At 49.6% G+C, this 13,220-nt stretch overlaps 3 protein-coding genes across 9 annotated transcripts; 2 read left to right on the forward strand and 1 right to left on the reverse strand.

The window, feature by feature from the left end:
• The first annotated feature begins 15 nt into the window (after positions 1-15).
• On the forward strand, positions 16-9,421 carry LOC6543649 (AF4/FMR2 family member 4). 7 transcript variants are annotated; one of them, XM_026977823.1, is made up of 7 exons: positions 16-107; positions 1,039-1,570; positions 1,638-2,265; positions 2,349-2,593; positions 2,685-2,793; positions 7,338-8,521; positions 8,580-9,421. In XM_026977823.1, the coding sequence occupies exons 2-7, from the start codon at positions 1,400-1,402 to the stop codon at positions 8,964-8,966; spliced, it is 2,724 nt and encodes a 907-aa protein (XP_026833624.1). In that variant the 5' UTR covers positions 16-107; positions 1,039-1,399; the 3' UTR covers positions 8,967-9,421. The 7 variants fall into 7 exon arrangements, with proteins under 7 accessions (XP_026833624.1, XP_015013690.1, XP_015013686.1 ...); XM_015158200.2 differs by having other exon boundaries at positions 32-167; XM_026977824.1 differs by lacking the exon at positions 16-107 and adding an exon at positions 181-580.
• A 481-nt stretch (positions 9,422-9,902) lies between these two features.
• Positions 9,903-11,015, reverse strand: LOC6543757 (NADH dehydrogenase [ubiquinone] iron-sulfur protein 3, mitochondrial). Its single transcript, XM_001971315.3, has 3 exons — positions 10,829-11,015; positions 10,694-10,768; positions 9,903-10,635 (listed from the first exon to the last, which is right to left on the reverse strand). The coding sequence occupies exons 1-3, from the start codon at positions 10,890-10,892 to the stop codon at positions 9,977-9,979; spliced, it is 798 nt and encodes a 265-aa protein (XP_001971351.1). The 5' UTR covers positions 10,893-11,015; the 3' UTR covers positions 9,903-9,976.
• Positions 11,016-11,219: 204 nt separating this feature from the next.
• LOC6543758 (modifier of mdg4) lies at positions 11,220-13,114 on the forward strand. Its single transcript, XM_001971316.3, has 2 exons — positions 11,220-11,330; positions 11,402-13,114. The coding sequence occupies exons 1-2, from the start codon at positions 11,328-11,330 to the stop codon at positions 12,953-12,955; spliced, it is 1,557 nt and encodes a 518-aa protein (XP_001971352.1). The 5' UTR covers positions 11,220-11,327; the 3' UTR covers positions 12,956-13,114.
• The last annotated feature ends 106 nt before the right edge of the window (positions 13,115-13,220 follow it).

The following is a 13,220-nucleotide window of genomic DNA, read 5'->3' on the forward strand; positions in this document are numbered from 1 at the left end:
TAACTAGTTTTGATCTGTGAGCGGTCACACTGTTCAGCGACATGCCAACTCGATTTATACAGAGTTGCCATATAGTCACAAAAATCTTTCGCATAAAGAAGTAAAACGTAAGAATTTTCATATGCGTTTTTCGTCAGGAAATACGCATTAAAATAATGTAAAAAGTGGTAAATATGTTGGCGCAAACAGTGCGGCATCCAAACGTATAGAAATTCAGCTCGTTCGAACGGTTTTCCGTGTTGTTTTGCCTCTCGCATAAATTTGTTGCGCGCCATTTTGTTTTTGGAAAGCAAAAGAAAAAGAAGAAATACAACAGCAAAAACCTACCACAAAAAGTCAAAGTTTGTTAAAGCGATAAAAAGAAAGAAGAAAAGGCATTTTCTGAGGGGTGGGGGAAAAAGCAAGTGAAAAACATGTGGCGCTCCGCTAGTTTGTGCATCAGCTTTGTGCCCCTAAAAGACATACGAAAATAACGCGCGACATAAATAAATGCGACTGAAACACAGAAAACTGAAAATATCGATACGATGAATAAACGAAGAAGCAGCGATTTGTACGTCGTCGGCGGTCGTCTGTGTGGGTGAGAGAGTGAGGGAGATGGGCATGGGGATGGCGATTAAGTGCGAAAGAGAGGGCGGAGCGCGGGGCGCGTATATAATTACGTCATAAGAATTAAAGAAAATTCAAGGTCTACAGCGCTGCGGCTATACAAAAAGCTATACGATTTCATTACGTTCTCGGTTTTATCAAAAATAAAACTTTGGCCAACGCGCAACAACAACAACAAGTATGGCTGTGGCGTGCCTGTGTGTGTGTTTCATTTTCGCGACTGTATAATTACATACACACGCAGTGCCGCCGTTGTTGTTGTTGTTTCTGTTTTCTTTTTCATTGTAAGCGAGAAGAGCGCGCAGCTGTGAAAGGCAAAAGAGACACAGAGAGAGAGAGGAAGAGAGCGAATTTGTTGTTGAGCAATTTGTGTAACCATCGATAATGTTTGATTTATTTAAACTCCATTTTTATTACCCCTTTTTGCAGTGACTCGCGATGCGTGCGGCATAGAAGTCGACACCCCCCCCAAAAACCGAAATCCCGACCCCCCACACGCACACACACATGCACAGACAGTGATTGTTCATAAAATTTAATTGATTAAAAAGGCAGAGTGAAAAACAAAAGCGAACAAAACACCGGAAAGCAAGAAAAATTAATAAAAATCAATAGAGCGGCGAGCGGGAGGCGATAAAAAGTGTTATCAGTGCGAATTAATTGGCTACGAAGGGAAGGAGGAGGAGGAGAGGAGCGGCAGCAGGAGGAGGAGGAGGAGGTTCCTCCGGAGATTGAGGTTTAGGGAGCTCCAAATCCGCATCCCGGACGCGGATCCGGACCCCTCGCCATCATGTCCGTGCAGCAGTTCTGCCTGCGGTGGAACAATCACCAGCCGAACTTCATCTCCGTGTGCTCCTCGCTGCTGCACAATGGCACCCTGGTGGACGTCACCCTGGCAGCCGAGGGTCGCCAGCTACAGGCCCACAAAATTGTGCTGTCCGCCTGTAGTTCCTACTTTCAGGTAAGTTGGTGATCACTTCAGTGCATATTCCTTGAGAGCTAAACTAAGTATCAAATGTGTTCGATAGGCTTTGTTCACCACAAATCCGTGCCAACATCCCATTGTCATCCTGAAGGACGTGCAGTACGATGACCTAAAGACCATGGTGGACTTCATGTACTACGGCGAGGTAAATGTGTCGCAGGAGCAGCTGCCGCACATCCTCAAGACCGCCGAGATGCTGAAGATCAAAGGACTAGCGGAGATGCCTACGGATCCGGCCAATCTTACCAAGTCGGACAGCAAGTCCTCGACCGACGGCACCGAATTGGTAGGCGGCGCGGGAGTGGGCACTGGAGCGGGCAACTCGGCTGGAAGCCTTGGGGCTGCCAGTGGAAGCAGCGTGGGCGACTCCCTGTGGAGCAGCAGCGAGGCCCAGCAGTTCCAGCAGCAGCAGCAACAGCAGGCCCAGCAACAGGCACAGCAGCAGCACCATCACCACCAACAGCAGCAGCAGTTGCAGCAGCAACAGCAACAGGCGCAGCAACAGCAACAACAGCAGCAGCATCATCACCACCACCATCAGCAGCAGCAGGGCGGACAGGCGCAGGCGGCGCAGACGCATCACCACCAGATGCGACGTACGCCGTCACCTTTGAGCGCTGGAACATCGCCGGCCACCAGGCGCAAGCGCTTGCGCAAATCCTCGAATAACGGTGAGTTGGAGTTGGGTAAAGCATCGTCGTGATAGATTCAACATTTTCACGGTTCAAAATAACTGATTTTTATAATAATGCAGGCTCAGGCGATCGCAACAATGCGGAGGAGCAGCACAACAGCTCCCTGGACGCGGGCAGTGGGGCTGGCAACGCCGGGCTCAGTCTCGCCCAGATGAACCAGATGACATTTGGTGCTGGCGGCGGTTTGGCCGGCCACTCATTGCACGCGGCCAAGCTGCTCAAGGAGTCTGCCAGCGCTGAGCTGGACCAGCAGCCGCAGGACTCGGATCTGGACGATGGACACGGACACTTACACATGCAAATTGTAATGAAATTGGTCACGTTAACCTTGTACCCTCGTCCGCTTGATCAAACGCACTAATTGTTTTCTTTATCTTCTCGGTGCCCACGTGCAGAAGCCCGAAGTGGACATTGGCGGCGTGAACCAAACGATGCCCTTGGATATCTCCGGCGGCACTACACCATCCGAGCACGATGCACCAAACTCCCAGTCCTCACACTCGGGTAAGTCGCAATTGGAAATCAAAAGCCAGCACACTGTTCCATCAAAGCTCATTGTTCATCGGGTAGGGATCTCATTCGTCAGGATGGATTCTTTTTTATCGTTTCTTAGTTTTGTTTTGCCTTGATTACTTTTAAAAAACAAAAAACACAGAATAGTTCAATGTAATTCGTAGTCAAAAAAAGCTGACAAACTATAGGCAAAGCAGGAGTCAAGAGGAAAAAAGTATGTAAGAATATGTATAAATTGGACATCACTTACCTTTTTTGAAGCGAGCATCTACTCTACATGACTGAAACAATGTATCTTTACACTGTTGGTATGAATTGCGAACTTAGTTGGGGTTCATTGAACTGATAAGCACTGTCACCTATGTTCTCTTAATCAAATAATCTGAAGTCTGAACCACTGTGTACTCTCGATTCACCCATCGAAATAATGCCCACAATCATACTTCATCTGCATATCTCACACACGAACGGTGCCATTTCGAAACAATTTCAGTACACAGCGCTTGGAGAAATGAATGCTAAAGCTAAATATGAGATCTAGCATACCGATTATTCATTACCAATTTACCGACTAAGTGCAAATATTTGTGAAATGCCGAAATTTTCTATGTTTAACTATTATTGTGTATTGTATTCCAAAAAAAAAAAACCGAATCCTGCCTGAACTTGGGAATGGGAGAGAGCTAGCACAGAGTCCAAAACAAAAACCAAAACTTCCAAAAACTAAACCTATGATTTGTTTTTAAATTGTTCATTCTCGATTTGCGTTTACTTGCGTTTTTTGATTTTTGTTTTGTGGGAATTTCAAACAGCGGTTTCCGATGATAATGATTTAGCCTTAGCAATCTTTCCTCTACTACCTACCTCTATTGTACCTATTGTACCTCTATGAACTGCCTCAGAACCTATAAACTGTCTCAGTACCAACACAACCGAACCAGACCTAGTCCCGATCCATTAGAGCTAGGAGAGAGCGATCTCAACTTCAATTTCGATCGAAATGCCCCAGTACCAGTAACAGAACCAATCTTTCATTCGCTGTCTCTCTCTCTCTCCCCTTCCCAGGTCTGCAATGGACAGTTGTCGATTCGAACTATTCGCGCTTCTCCCTGCCCGCCTGCCAGTCCAACTTGCTGGGCAACGGCGGTGGCAGCGGTGGTGGTGCCGGTAGCCAGAGCAGTGGTGCGAATAGCGCCGGCGGCGTCAGTAGCGATCAGCGTCAGCAGCACGAAGCCCAGCAGCAAGCCACCCAACAGCAGCAGCACCTGCAGCAGCTGCACTACCAGCAGCAGCAACAGCAGGAGCAGGCCTCCGCTTCCGGACAGGCCTACTCGTCGCAGATCATTACCGTGAATAATCTAGTGGGAAGCTATGCGACGGCGGCCCAGAACCTTTCGCCCACCTCACCCAATGAGTCAAACATGGTGCAATCGGTCTACAGTCAGGGTCCAACGCCCACCCAATCCCCGGTGCACGCGGGAGTTGGTGGAGCCAGTGCTGCTGGCGGAGCAGCGGGCAATGCCAGTGCTGGAAACGGTGGAGCCACTGGAGCGGCCAACCAGGTGGTGAAGCGCAAGAGATCTGTGAATCCGCAGGGAGACGAGAACTTTATACGAGCCCTAGAGGCGGTACGCACAGGAGGTATCGGATTCTGCAAGGCAGCACGACTTTACGGAGTGAACAACAGGACACTATGGCTGGAATACAAAAAGCGGGGCTATCCGGTGTCACGGCCCAGCATTAAAGCGCGCGTGGTTAAACAGGAGCCAAATCTGTCACCCTCACCAACGCCCTCAACCAATCAGGGCGATGACAACACCAACGAAACGCTCGGCATGCAGATACCACCACAGGCGGAGACTCCGACGCCTTCGCTCATGTGCACCTCGCACCACGCTGGCCTGGGAAGCGGAGCTGGAAGTCTGCCGGCCGGAGGAAACTCGCACCCAGCGATCGGGGTGATGAGCCTGTTCGATCCGCGATACATGGACTCGCCTGCCAATGTCCACTCGATGACTCGACAGCGGTACATCGAAGCCACCGGCGGCGGGGCAGGTGCGGGAACGGGCGCAGGCACCGGCACCATCAACGTTAATCCGACCACCGCCATGAATCTACAGAGTATTAACTTCAACTCAATATAGAATACGATTTCGAGCCAGGCGGGGACGGCCACTCTGCTGCAGGCAGCCGCCGTGATGGCCGGAAGCGAGCCAGCGGAATCCCTGAGCATATCAGCCATGCCCGTCTCTGTTCCAATGGGCATGGCCCACAGTTTCCTCATCAACAACTTTGTGACGGTGGCTGCACCGCCGGTGGCTACCGTGACCAGTACGGGCCTGCAGTACTTGGACAAATCGTAGGTCTATGTCCGGACACAGAGCCCCCAAATTGATCGATACAGGTATTAGAGCAACGGCAGCAATCTAGTGTATATAGCGGACCGTTTGTACGGCAAAATGGCAATACGATACGATATGACGGCCCAGGATGGAGCAGAAGTGGAATCGGGTCGGATTCCTGCGCTCAGCTGAGCTTAGCGAAGCAGGAGGATCGCAAGGAAAGGCGGAAGTGAGAGGCGAGGAGCGAAGCGAATTAAGAGAGCAGGCAAGCCAGCCGCACTTGTAATAATTTCATAGAACCTAATTCCTTAAGCTAAACGTTTTGAACCCTACATTTTTACGATTGTTAACTAAGAAATCGGTAGTGCAGATCTTCGATATATATATATATATATATATATATAGCTATATTACGTGTAAAAGAATAATGTAATTGTACATAAATTATACAATTTTATTAGTGTTAATCGCGAACATAAAATGATTTGTAAGCAATTGCAGCTAAAAAGTGGTGCTGTGTGCCAGCAGCCGATCAAACCTTGCGGAATCCGTTCCATATTCCACTTTCTGTAATGCAAGCAAGCAATGGACGAAACCAAAAATTCTACCTGTAATCGTAATGATAAACATTAAGGACGAAATGAGATTTATTGGCAATTTCTGGCATAAATTCCCCACATCCTGCGGTTTGCTAGGCTCTGGCGCATCAGAAATAAGTTTTCTTCCTCGTTTCGAAAGGGATTTAATTTCTGCACTTGTGTTACAATAGCAAATATCAGTATGTAGGACCTCCCTATTATGAGCATTATATTTAGCTTCCCTATCAATGTGAGAACATTTTCTGTGTACAGTGACGCAAATCCACACTACTTAACGCATTGGCGCAATCCTTAGCGACTCCCGACTCCATGCCGAATAAGACCGAATGTCAAGAGCAGAGAGCTCTGATGATCGCTGGACCGCGTACCATAGACTAAGCTACTAGATCGGCGGATGAGTAGGAGGAGCGTGTAAGCGAACTGGATATGTATGATAAATATGTACCAATCAATATATATGTATATATATTTATATTTGTGAATGTATCCACACAAATTTTTTCATTTCCTTCTGAGTTACTCAAGGCTGCTCTGGCACATGGTTTTACGGTGATCGACTCTAGGTTATACATAATTCCAAATCCGAAAACAACATATCTGAGAAGGGGGTGTTTTTCAGGGGGACTCGTTTACTTCGGCACTTGTTTTTCCCGATTTCTTTGTACATAGACAATGTACATACAAATAGCGATGCGACGATATCGGTGACGGACTACAAGATACAGATACGCAAACAAACGAAACTTAAAGATAACTCGTAACCACCCAAAATCCTAAACGGAGACTGCAGCTAAAGGCAAATAGGAAACCAAAACAGAAACGAAGACGGAAAGCGGAGGTACAATTCCGGTTTTGAATAACGATTACGTATAGTGTGTTTTTAATACGATTCATATAAATATTGTACTAATAGAGAACTTTTTATATTGTGTCAAGGCATACTAAGAACTAAGCGTGATTTGTTAGAAGTCATAGAGTAACGTAAACTTTGATATTGGACTTTTATTACACTCGCCCACACGCATGATATACCATGGAGGATCCCTACGATCCGAAGCCAACCCGATCCGATCCCAGACTACAGAACCACGAAAAACAAAGCAGAAGAGAACAGAAACAACGCGAAAATAGCCGAAACAATAAGCAAATATTACTAACTCTGTTTCCTACAATTGCAAAGTACCAATAACTACGCTAGTTATGTGTGTTAAATATATATATAAATTATTTAAATCAGCGTAAGTGCATAAAGAACCGATTGTATTATAAGTTGCATGTACCATACCAAGTAATGCGCGCCCCAAACGAATATCGCGATGGAACGAACATTCTAGACTGTAGTCGATGTGCAAGAAACGAATAAACTTTCAAAACTACAACATACTCCACCTGCTCCCCTGGCTTCATTTCGCTCTTCCCATTCAGAAAGACACGGTTGCGGATAGGATGAGTTGAAATATACTTACAATTGATTCGGAAATGGTCCACAAACATTCGAAACATCCATGCATTTTTCATTATGAACCTTAAGCGACCGTGTCTAGGCTTTCTAAACCAGTTCAAAAACTAATCCTCTAAACTGCTTTCCTTGCAGAACCCAGTCCGGCGCATGCTCCTCATGCGCCACATCCTCCTTTGGCGGCCACCAGCAGCAGCAGCGGTGGCAGCGGAAGCTTCGAGCGCTCCTTCAGCATCGGAGGCGTGGGATCCGGCGAATGTGATCCAGATGGCACGCCCAGTTCGCCAGCGGTGATGGGCACCAAGCGTAACCGGGTGCTCACCCGTCAGCCGAGGGTGAAGCGGGACAGCGACAGCATCTCGTCCACGAATCAGATATCCCCGGATACGGCTGCAACTACGCTCGACTTTGATCCATTCAATGCTGCGGGTGCCACGAATGCCACGGCCAGAGATTACTCTACCACGGGCTCGCATCATCTGCACCACCAGCCAGCTGTGCACCACCATCATCACCTGCTAACCGTTCCACCGCGGATCGAGCGCCATGCCTCTGAACCGGCGCCCAGTTTGGGCCCCTCCACGCCACACCTGCTTAGCGTGCCGTCCAGCACTCCCTATCTCATCAAGCAGCACTCAGATCCGCTGCTGCCTCGCCAGTCCGCGCTGCACATTGCAGGATCCGGTTCGGGATCCAGTTCTGCGATGGCAACTGGCAGCAATCCGTTTGCCCCGCTGCACCGCCAATACTCGCATCCGTTGTCGGGTTCAAATGCCAGCTATGTCACTCCGGCGCCGCTTCACCATCCGCACCACATCTCACTGCCCGAGTCCATCTACGCCTCGGGGTCCCCGCCGCCGGCCGGCTCCTCACAATACCTGGTGCCCACGCGCGTAGTGGCCTGTCCAGTGGTTTCTAGTGAAACAGCGGCCACGCCCACAAATGCCAGTCCCGGCTCCTTGTCGGCAGTGTCGGCAGCCGTATCTGTGGTTACCTCGCCCAATTCGGCGCTTCATAACAGCGTCAGTAGGCATCAATTGTCGCCCACGTTCTCCAGTGGATCGGATGTAACACACGAGCGAAGGTCTCCGCTCTCGCCCTCCATCAGCAGATCGCAAGTCGTGGAGCGGGCAGGAAAGAATCCAGCAGAGGCCGCCAACGGAGGTGGTTCGAGGCTGCGGACTTCCAAGTCTGCCTCGGGCTCCATCAGTGGCACCCATCTGCATCCCGGCCAGGCCACCATGAGCAGTTCGTTTGAGCATTTGCCCACGCTGCGTGTCAAGAACGAGGAACTGCAGCGATCGGTGTCTTCACCCCAGGTGCGTTGGGTACGTACCCAATTTAAGGATCACTCACTTGCATTCCTTATTTTTGCAGACCCAACGGGAGATCATCACTCTCGAGAATCCGCGTTCTAGTCATTGCCCGGTTATTCGACCGGGTCCGGCGCTGGGCTGCAACTTCTGTTGGAACACCATCGACGGGCATGGACGCATTTTGCGCCGCAAAACGAAATACCATTGCCCGGAGTGCCAGACGAATTTGTGCATTGTGCCCTGTTTCCAGGAGTATCACGAGCGGCTCAACAACGAGGCGGCCGCTGCATCTAGTGGAGCGGCAGCGGCCGATAATCAGCTGAGCAGCAGCACGACGGGATCGGGAAGCAGCAGCAGTGGCAAGGCGTCGCCGTACGTCTCCTCTGCCGGCAGTAGTAGCAGTGGAGCGGGTGCAGCTCGTCATTATACTAAGACGGAATCGATATAATCTGGAGCTGACGTGGCCAAGCCCGCATATTTGTATTTGTGACAGGACGGCCGCCGAGAGAATGACCTCCACCAGACTAGAACCCAAGCATTGCTCGACCTTCTTTCTGGAACATGGTCCAAACACGGTCGTCTGTCGAATTTGTTTTTTTGTCAGCAGGAAGCGCGAAAAACACGCGCTCACGACCTGCACCAAAGTTTTCATTTGTTGTCCCAGTCCCACTGTGCATCCGGCCCGGAGCCCGGGCACACGGACGGACTGCCGGAGAGGGCGCCATGTGGCGCCGGAGATTTGTTTTTTGAGCCGTGCCCAGATGCACGCAGCCATTGTAAAGTAACGAAAATCTTTTGGACCACTCCGCCGGAATGAAGGCGGGGTGAACACTTTTTTAAATCGCTAAATGTAATACTATGTTTATGTGTGTGTACCTATGTACGATATATATATATATATATATATATATATATATATATGAATGTGTATGTTCTTGTACAAAAAAACCGAACGAAAAATCTAACAAAAAATAAAACGTTGACGACGGTGCAGCCAGGCGGTGTATCAAACTTCTGAAGCTCGAATTACGATTAGGTTTTCACCAAGTACAACTACCACTACCCCAATCCGCTCCGGCCTAAACTTAAGTACGTCCTTGCACCTGTACTTTCGCCGGGCACCGCTGCGCAGGCGCACGTATTGTCAAGAGGCCCACACTTGTTTTACTTAACGTTTTATATCTATGTATGTATGTGCACATGTCCTTTAAGGAGGTTTTCGGATGTGCTAGATCCGGGATTCGTTTAACTCTGAGTGTAAACTACCATGTATGTAAACAATACGGAAATCAATAAATACTTGTGACCCTCTGGTTTGATACGAATAGCGTTTTTATGTGGAACTGCAACGAGCCAAGGAAGCTAAATAACTAGGTCGAGCATCTCCTTTACGTTTTACACATCTCACAGTGATCTCGTTTTATTGATCTAATTACCATTTAACAAACCGACTCCGGATTACTTCTTGGCTGGCGCCTGTGGTGGAACGACCTCGGCGGGGGGATTAGCGTTGCGGAAGTTGGGGAACTGTTCCCAAGGTGCCGACAAGTCAAACTTCCTGAACTCCTGGGCCAACTCCAAGGGCTCACAGACGACGCGCTTCTTCTCATCATCGTAGCGCAGCTCCACGTAGCCGGACAGCGGGAAATCGCGGCGCTGGGGATGTCCCTCAAATCCGTAATCGGTCAGAATGCGGCGCAAGTCAGGATGGTTGGCAAAGAACACACCGTACATGTCCCAGATCTCACGCTCGTACCAGTTGGCCGCCTTGTGAACCTCGCAGGCGGAGTCCAGGGGAGTCAGCTCATCGGTGTAGGTCTTAACGCGGATGCGCGAGTTATAGCGCAGCGAGAGCAGATTGTAGACCACCTCAAATCGGTTCTTGCGGCAGGGCACATCCACGCCAGCAATGTCGACCAGGTTGGTGAACTGCGCCTGATGGTGATCCTTAAGGAACTGCAGCACGGGCACCACGCCCTCTGGGGCAATAAGCACCTCCAACTCATCGCCGGCGGTCAGCTGCACCTTCTGCACGTACTTGGGCAGGCACTCGGCCACATACCGCCCGAAATCGGAGAGATGCGAGCGAGCAACTGCGTCCGGCTGGCGGACAGTGGCTGTGGGTGGAATGCCTTACATGTAATTGGCACCGCGATAAAGTCGACTGTTACCTACGCTTATCCGCCTTCTTAGGCTCCACGGGCGCTGTGCTGGCCATCCGGAGAGCAGCCGATCCTGCAGCGGGCACCACTGAATATTGGAGGGTTATAACAGATCAGTTGAAGCTCTAGAGGCGTGACGATTACCCACCATGTTTGGCCGACAGAGCGGCGACTGCGGCCCGGGCGCCCAGATTTCTGATTAAGGCCGCCATTCTACAAACTGTTCAATATAAATTCAACAATTTGCTCCGTTTTTGACAATTTATGTAATGCCAAAATGTCAATATAGTTGTTGGAGCCCCAGGGTTGTCAGTGCGGTCAAATTAATCACACTCGCCAGCCCTCGTTCGGTATTTTAACAATTTTAACAATTGCGGCATATATATTCAATTATTATTAAATTCGACAACTAATTTCCAAAATATAAGATTTCCTGATTTATCAATACGAAATATATCTAAATACTTGATATGTTGATTAATTAAAAATACCAACTCGTTGCAAATGGAAAACATACCGAAAATACCGAGAGCTTCAGCGCACTCGACTACCCTGGCTGAAAACTCTGGCATCGCGTTGCGTTTGGAATTGCGAGAATTGAAATTAAAAACTTCTTGGAAATCAATTGGAAATCAAAACACAACACGATGGTAAGTGAAACGCGTCCTGATAAAGCCCCGGGATAATTGAAATTCAAATCTACAATCGGCACCGTTTGCAGAATCACCTAAAGTGGATGGGCCACTCGTCCACGATTATGGACATTCAGCGCTCGCTGCGTAATGATAATCAGCACTGCGAGGTGGTCCTGGCCTCCAGGGACGGCGTTCGAGTGCGCGCCCATCTCTTCGTGCTTAGCACCTGCAGCGAACTGATGCGCAACCTCCTGGTCGACGTTCCGCGCGGGCAGGAGGCAACCATAATGCTGCCCGACATCCGTGGAGATTTGCTGGAGTGCATGCTGTCCTTCATTTACATGGGAGAGACGAGCCTGCCTTCCGCGTCGCTCTCCGAGTTCCTGGAGGCCATTAACCTGCTGGGCATCAAATCTGCCATCAGCTTCGAGTGCAATCCATCGGCTAGTACACCTAGCGTCGATGTAGAAAACAATTCGTTAGCCGTGGAGTCGGCCAAGTCCATCACTGGCCTCCAGATCGCAGAGGCAGAGCTGTTGGACGACGAGGAGGAGCCACAACCAACGGTTTCTGTGCCAGCCACTGTTCTCGCGGGGTCCCAACATCAGCCCAGCCACTCCAGCCGATCTTTGGAGTATCTGGATGTCTACGAGCCGCCGAAGATCACCTACTCCATTGAACACATGGACGGCAATTCCAGCGGCAATCAGTTTATATTAACCGAGAACACGGGCACTTTTACTATAACGCAGTCGGCTTCCAGCTTATCCAAAATTGAGGCTGATGAAGCGGCCACCAGTGGCGCTGAAGTAGACCTCGGAGACGATGACGTGGATGCAGACATTGCTGAGGATTCTGAGGAGCACGAGTCACAAATGATTGAGGAAGAGTTCGCACAAACCGATCCTCTTATGGAACTGGAAACGGGTACTGAAATGGACGACGATGACGACGTGCACGACCAGCTTGTGGACGAGGAAATAGACGTAAAGCCCCGCAAGATGGGCGTGGGAAAGACGCGAATCCGTCGGCCCATAAGTGCGAAGCCTGTCAAACGATTGCCCGATTGTAAACCAACGCGACTACAGCAGTTCGCGGCGCTCAAACGGGATGTAAAAGACGATATAAACGATGCTTTGGATCTGGCGGCTGACGCGGTTATCATCGAGGGCTTAAGCCTACAAAAGGCCGCCGACCGGTTTGACATCTCCAAGACAGTCCTGTGGCGGCGCGTGCGCACTAATCCCGCCTACATGCGAAACAACCGGGAACGACCATCGCTGCTAGAGGCCTACGAGCGGCTGAAGAATGGAGACTCTTTGAAGAGTATCAGCACGGAGTTGCAAATCCCCATGTCCACGTTGCACCGACACAAGGTTCGTCTGTCCGCCCAGGGACGCCTGCCCAATTTCGTGTCCTGCCGAAAGCGGGACACCACGCCCAAGGATGAGCTGCGCGACAAATTAGCCAAGGCGGTGCATGCCTGCCTACATGAAGGCATGTCCCAAAATCACGCGGCCAACCTCTTCGAGATACCCAAGAGCACGCTCTGGAGACACCTGCAGCGACGCACGACGAGCCAGAACAGAAAGGTCAAGAAGGAATTGAAAGTCGAGTACGGAGAAGATATGCTAAACTAGAAATAAGCCCTCGGAGTTCTGATGTTACAGACGTTCAGCTGGAATCAATAAGTTACCTTAAGAAGCCATAAGCATACCGATTAACTGCATGTTGTCCCATCAATGCACATCAACCATTTGCCCTAGGTCCTGATAAAACCAAAACAGAATCCGGAAGAGCAGAAAGAGATGCTATACTAGAGTTAGTTCTGTAGACATAGCTCTATATGTAGATACCATTATCTATTTTAAGTACATCTGCTCTTTTATTGTTTACTTCATCGTA

This window comes from Drosophila erecta, unplaced genomic scaffold (genome assembly GCF_003286155.1).
Source record: "Drosophila erecta strain 14021-0224.00,06,07 unplaced genomic scaffold, DereRS2 tig00000021-arrow-pilon, whole genome shotgun sequence".
In the NCBI taxonomy this organism is placed as follows: Eukaryota; Metazoa; Arthropoda; class Insecta; order Diptera; family Drosophilidae; genus Drosophila; species Drosophila erecta.

Bases quoted from the DNA above. Each gene is read 5' to 3' on its own strand.
- LOC6543649 (XM_026977823.1), top strand. From the start codon at position 1,400: ATGTCCGTGCAGCAGTTCTGCCTGCGGTGGAACAATCACCAGCCGAAC. The intron at 1,571-1,637 runs GTAAGTTGGTGA...TGTGTTCGATAG, and splicing joins CCTGTAGTTCCTACTTTCAG to GCTTTGTTCACCACAAATCC. The intron at 2,794-7,337 runs GTAAGTCGCAAT...CTTTCCTTGCAG, and splicing joins CTCCCAGTCCTCACACTCGG to AACCCAGTCCGGCGCATGCT.
- LOC6543757 (XM_001971315.3), bottom strand. From the start codon at position 10,892: ATGGCGGCCTTAATCAGAAATCTGGGCGCCCGGGCCGCAGTCGCCGCT. The intron at 10,769-10,828 runs GTGGGTAATCGT...TCCAATATTCAG, and splicing joins CGCTCTGTCGGCCAAACATG to TGGTGCCCGCTGCAGGATCG. The intron at 10,636-10,693 runs GTAGGTAACAGT...TTCCACCCACAG, and splicing joins GCCTAAGAAGGCGGATAAGC to CCACTGTCCGCCAGCCGGAC.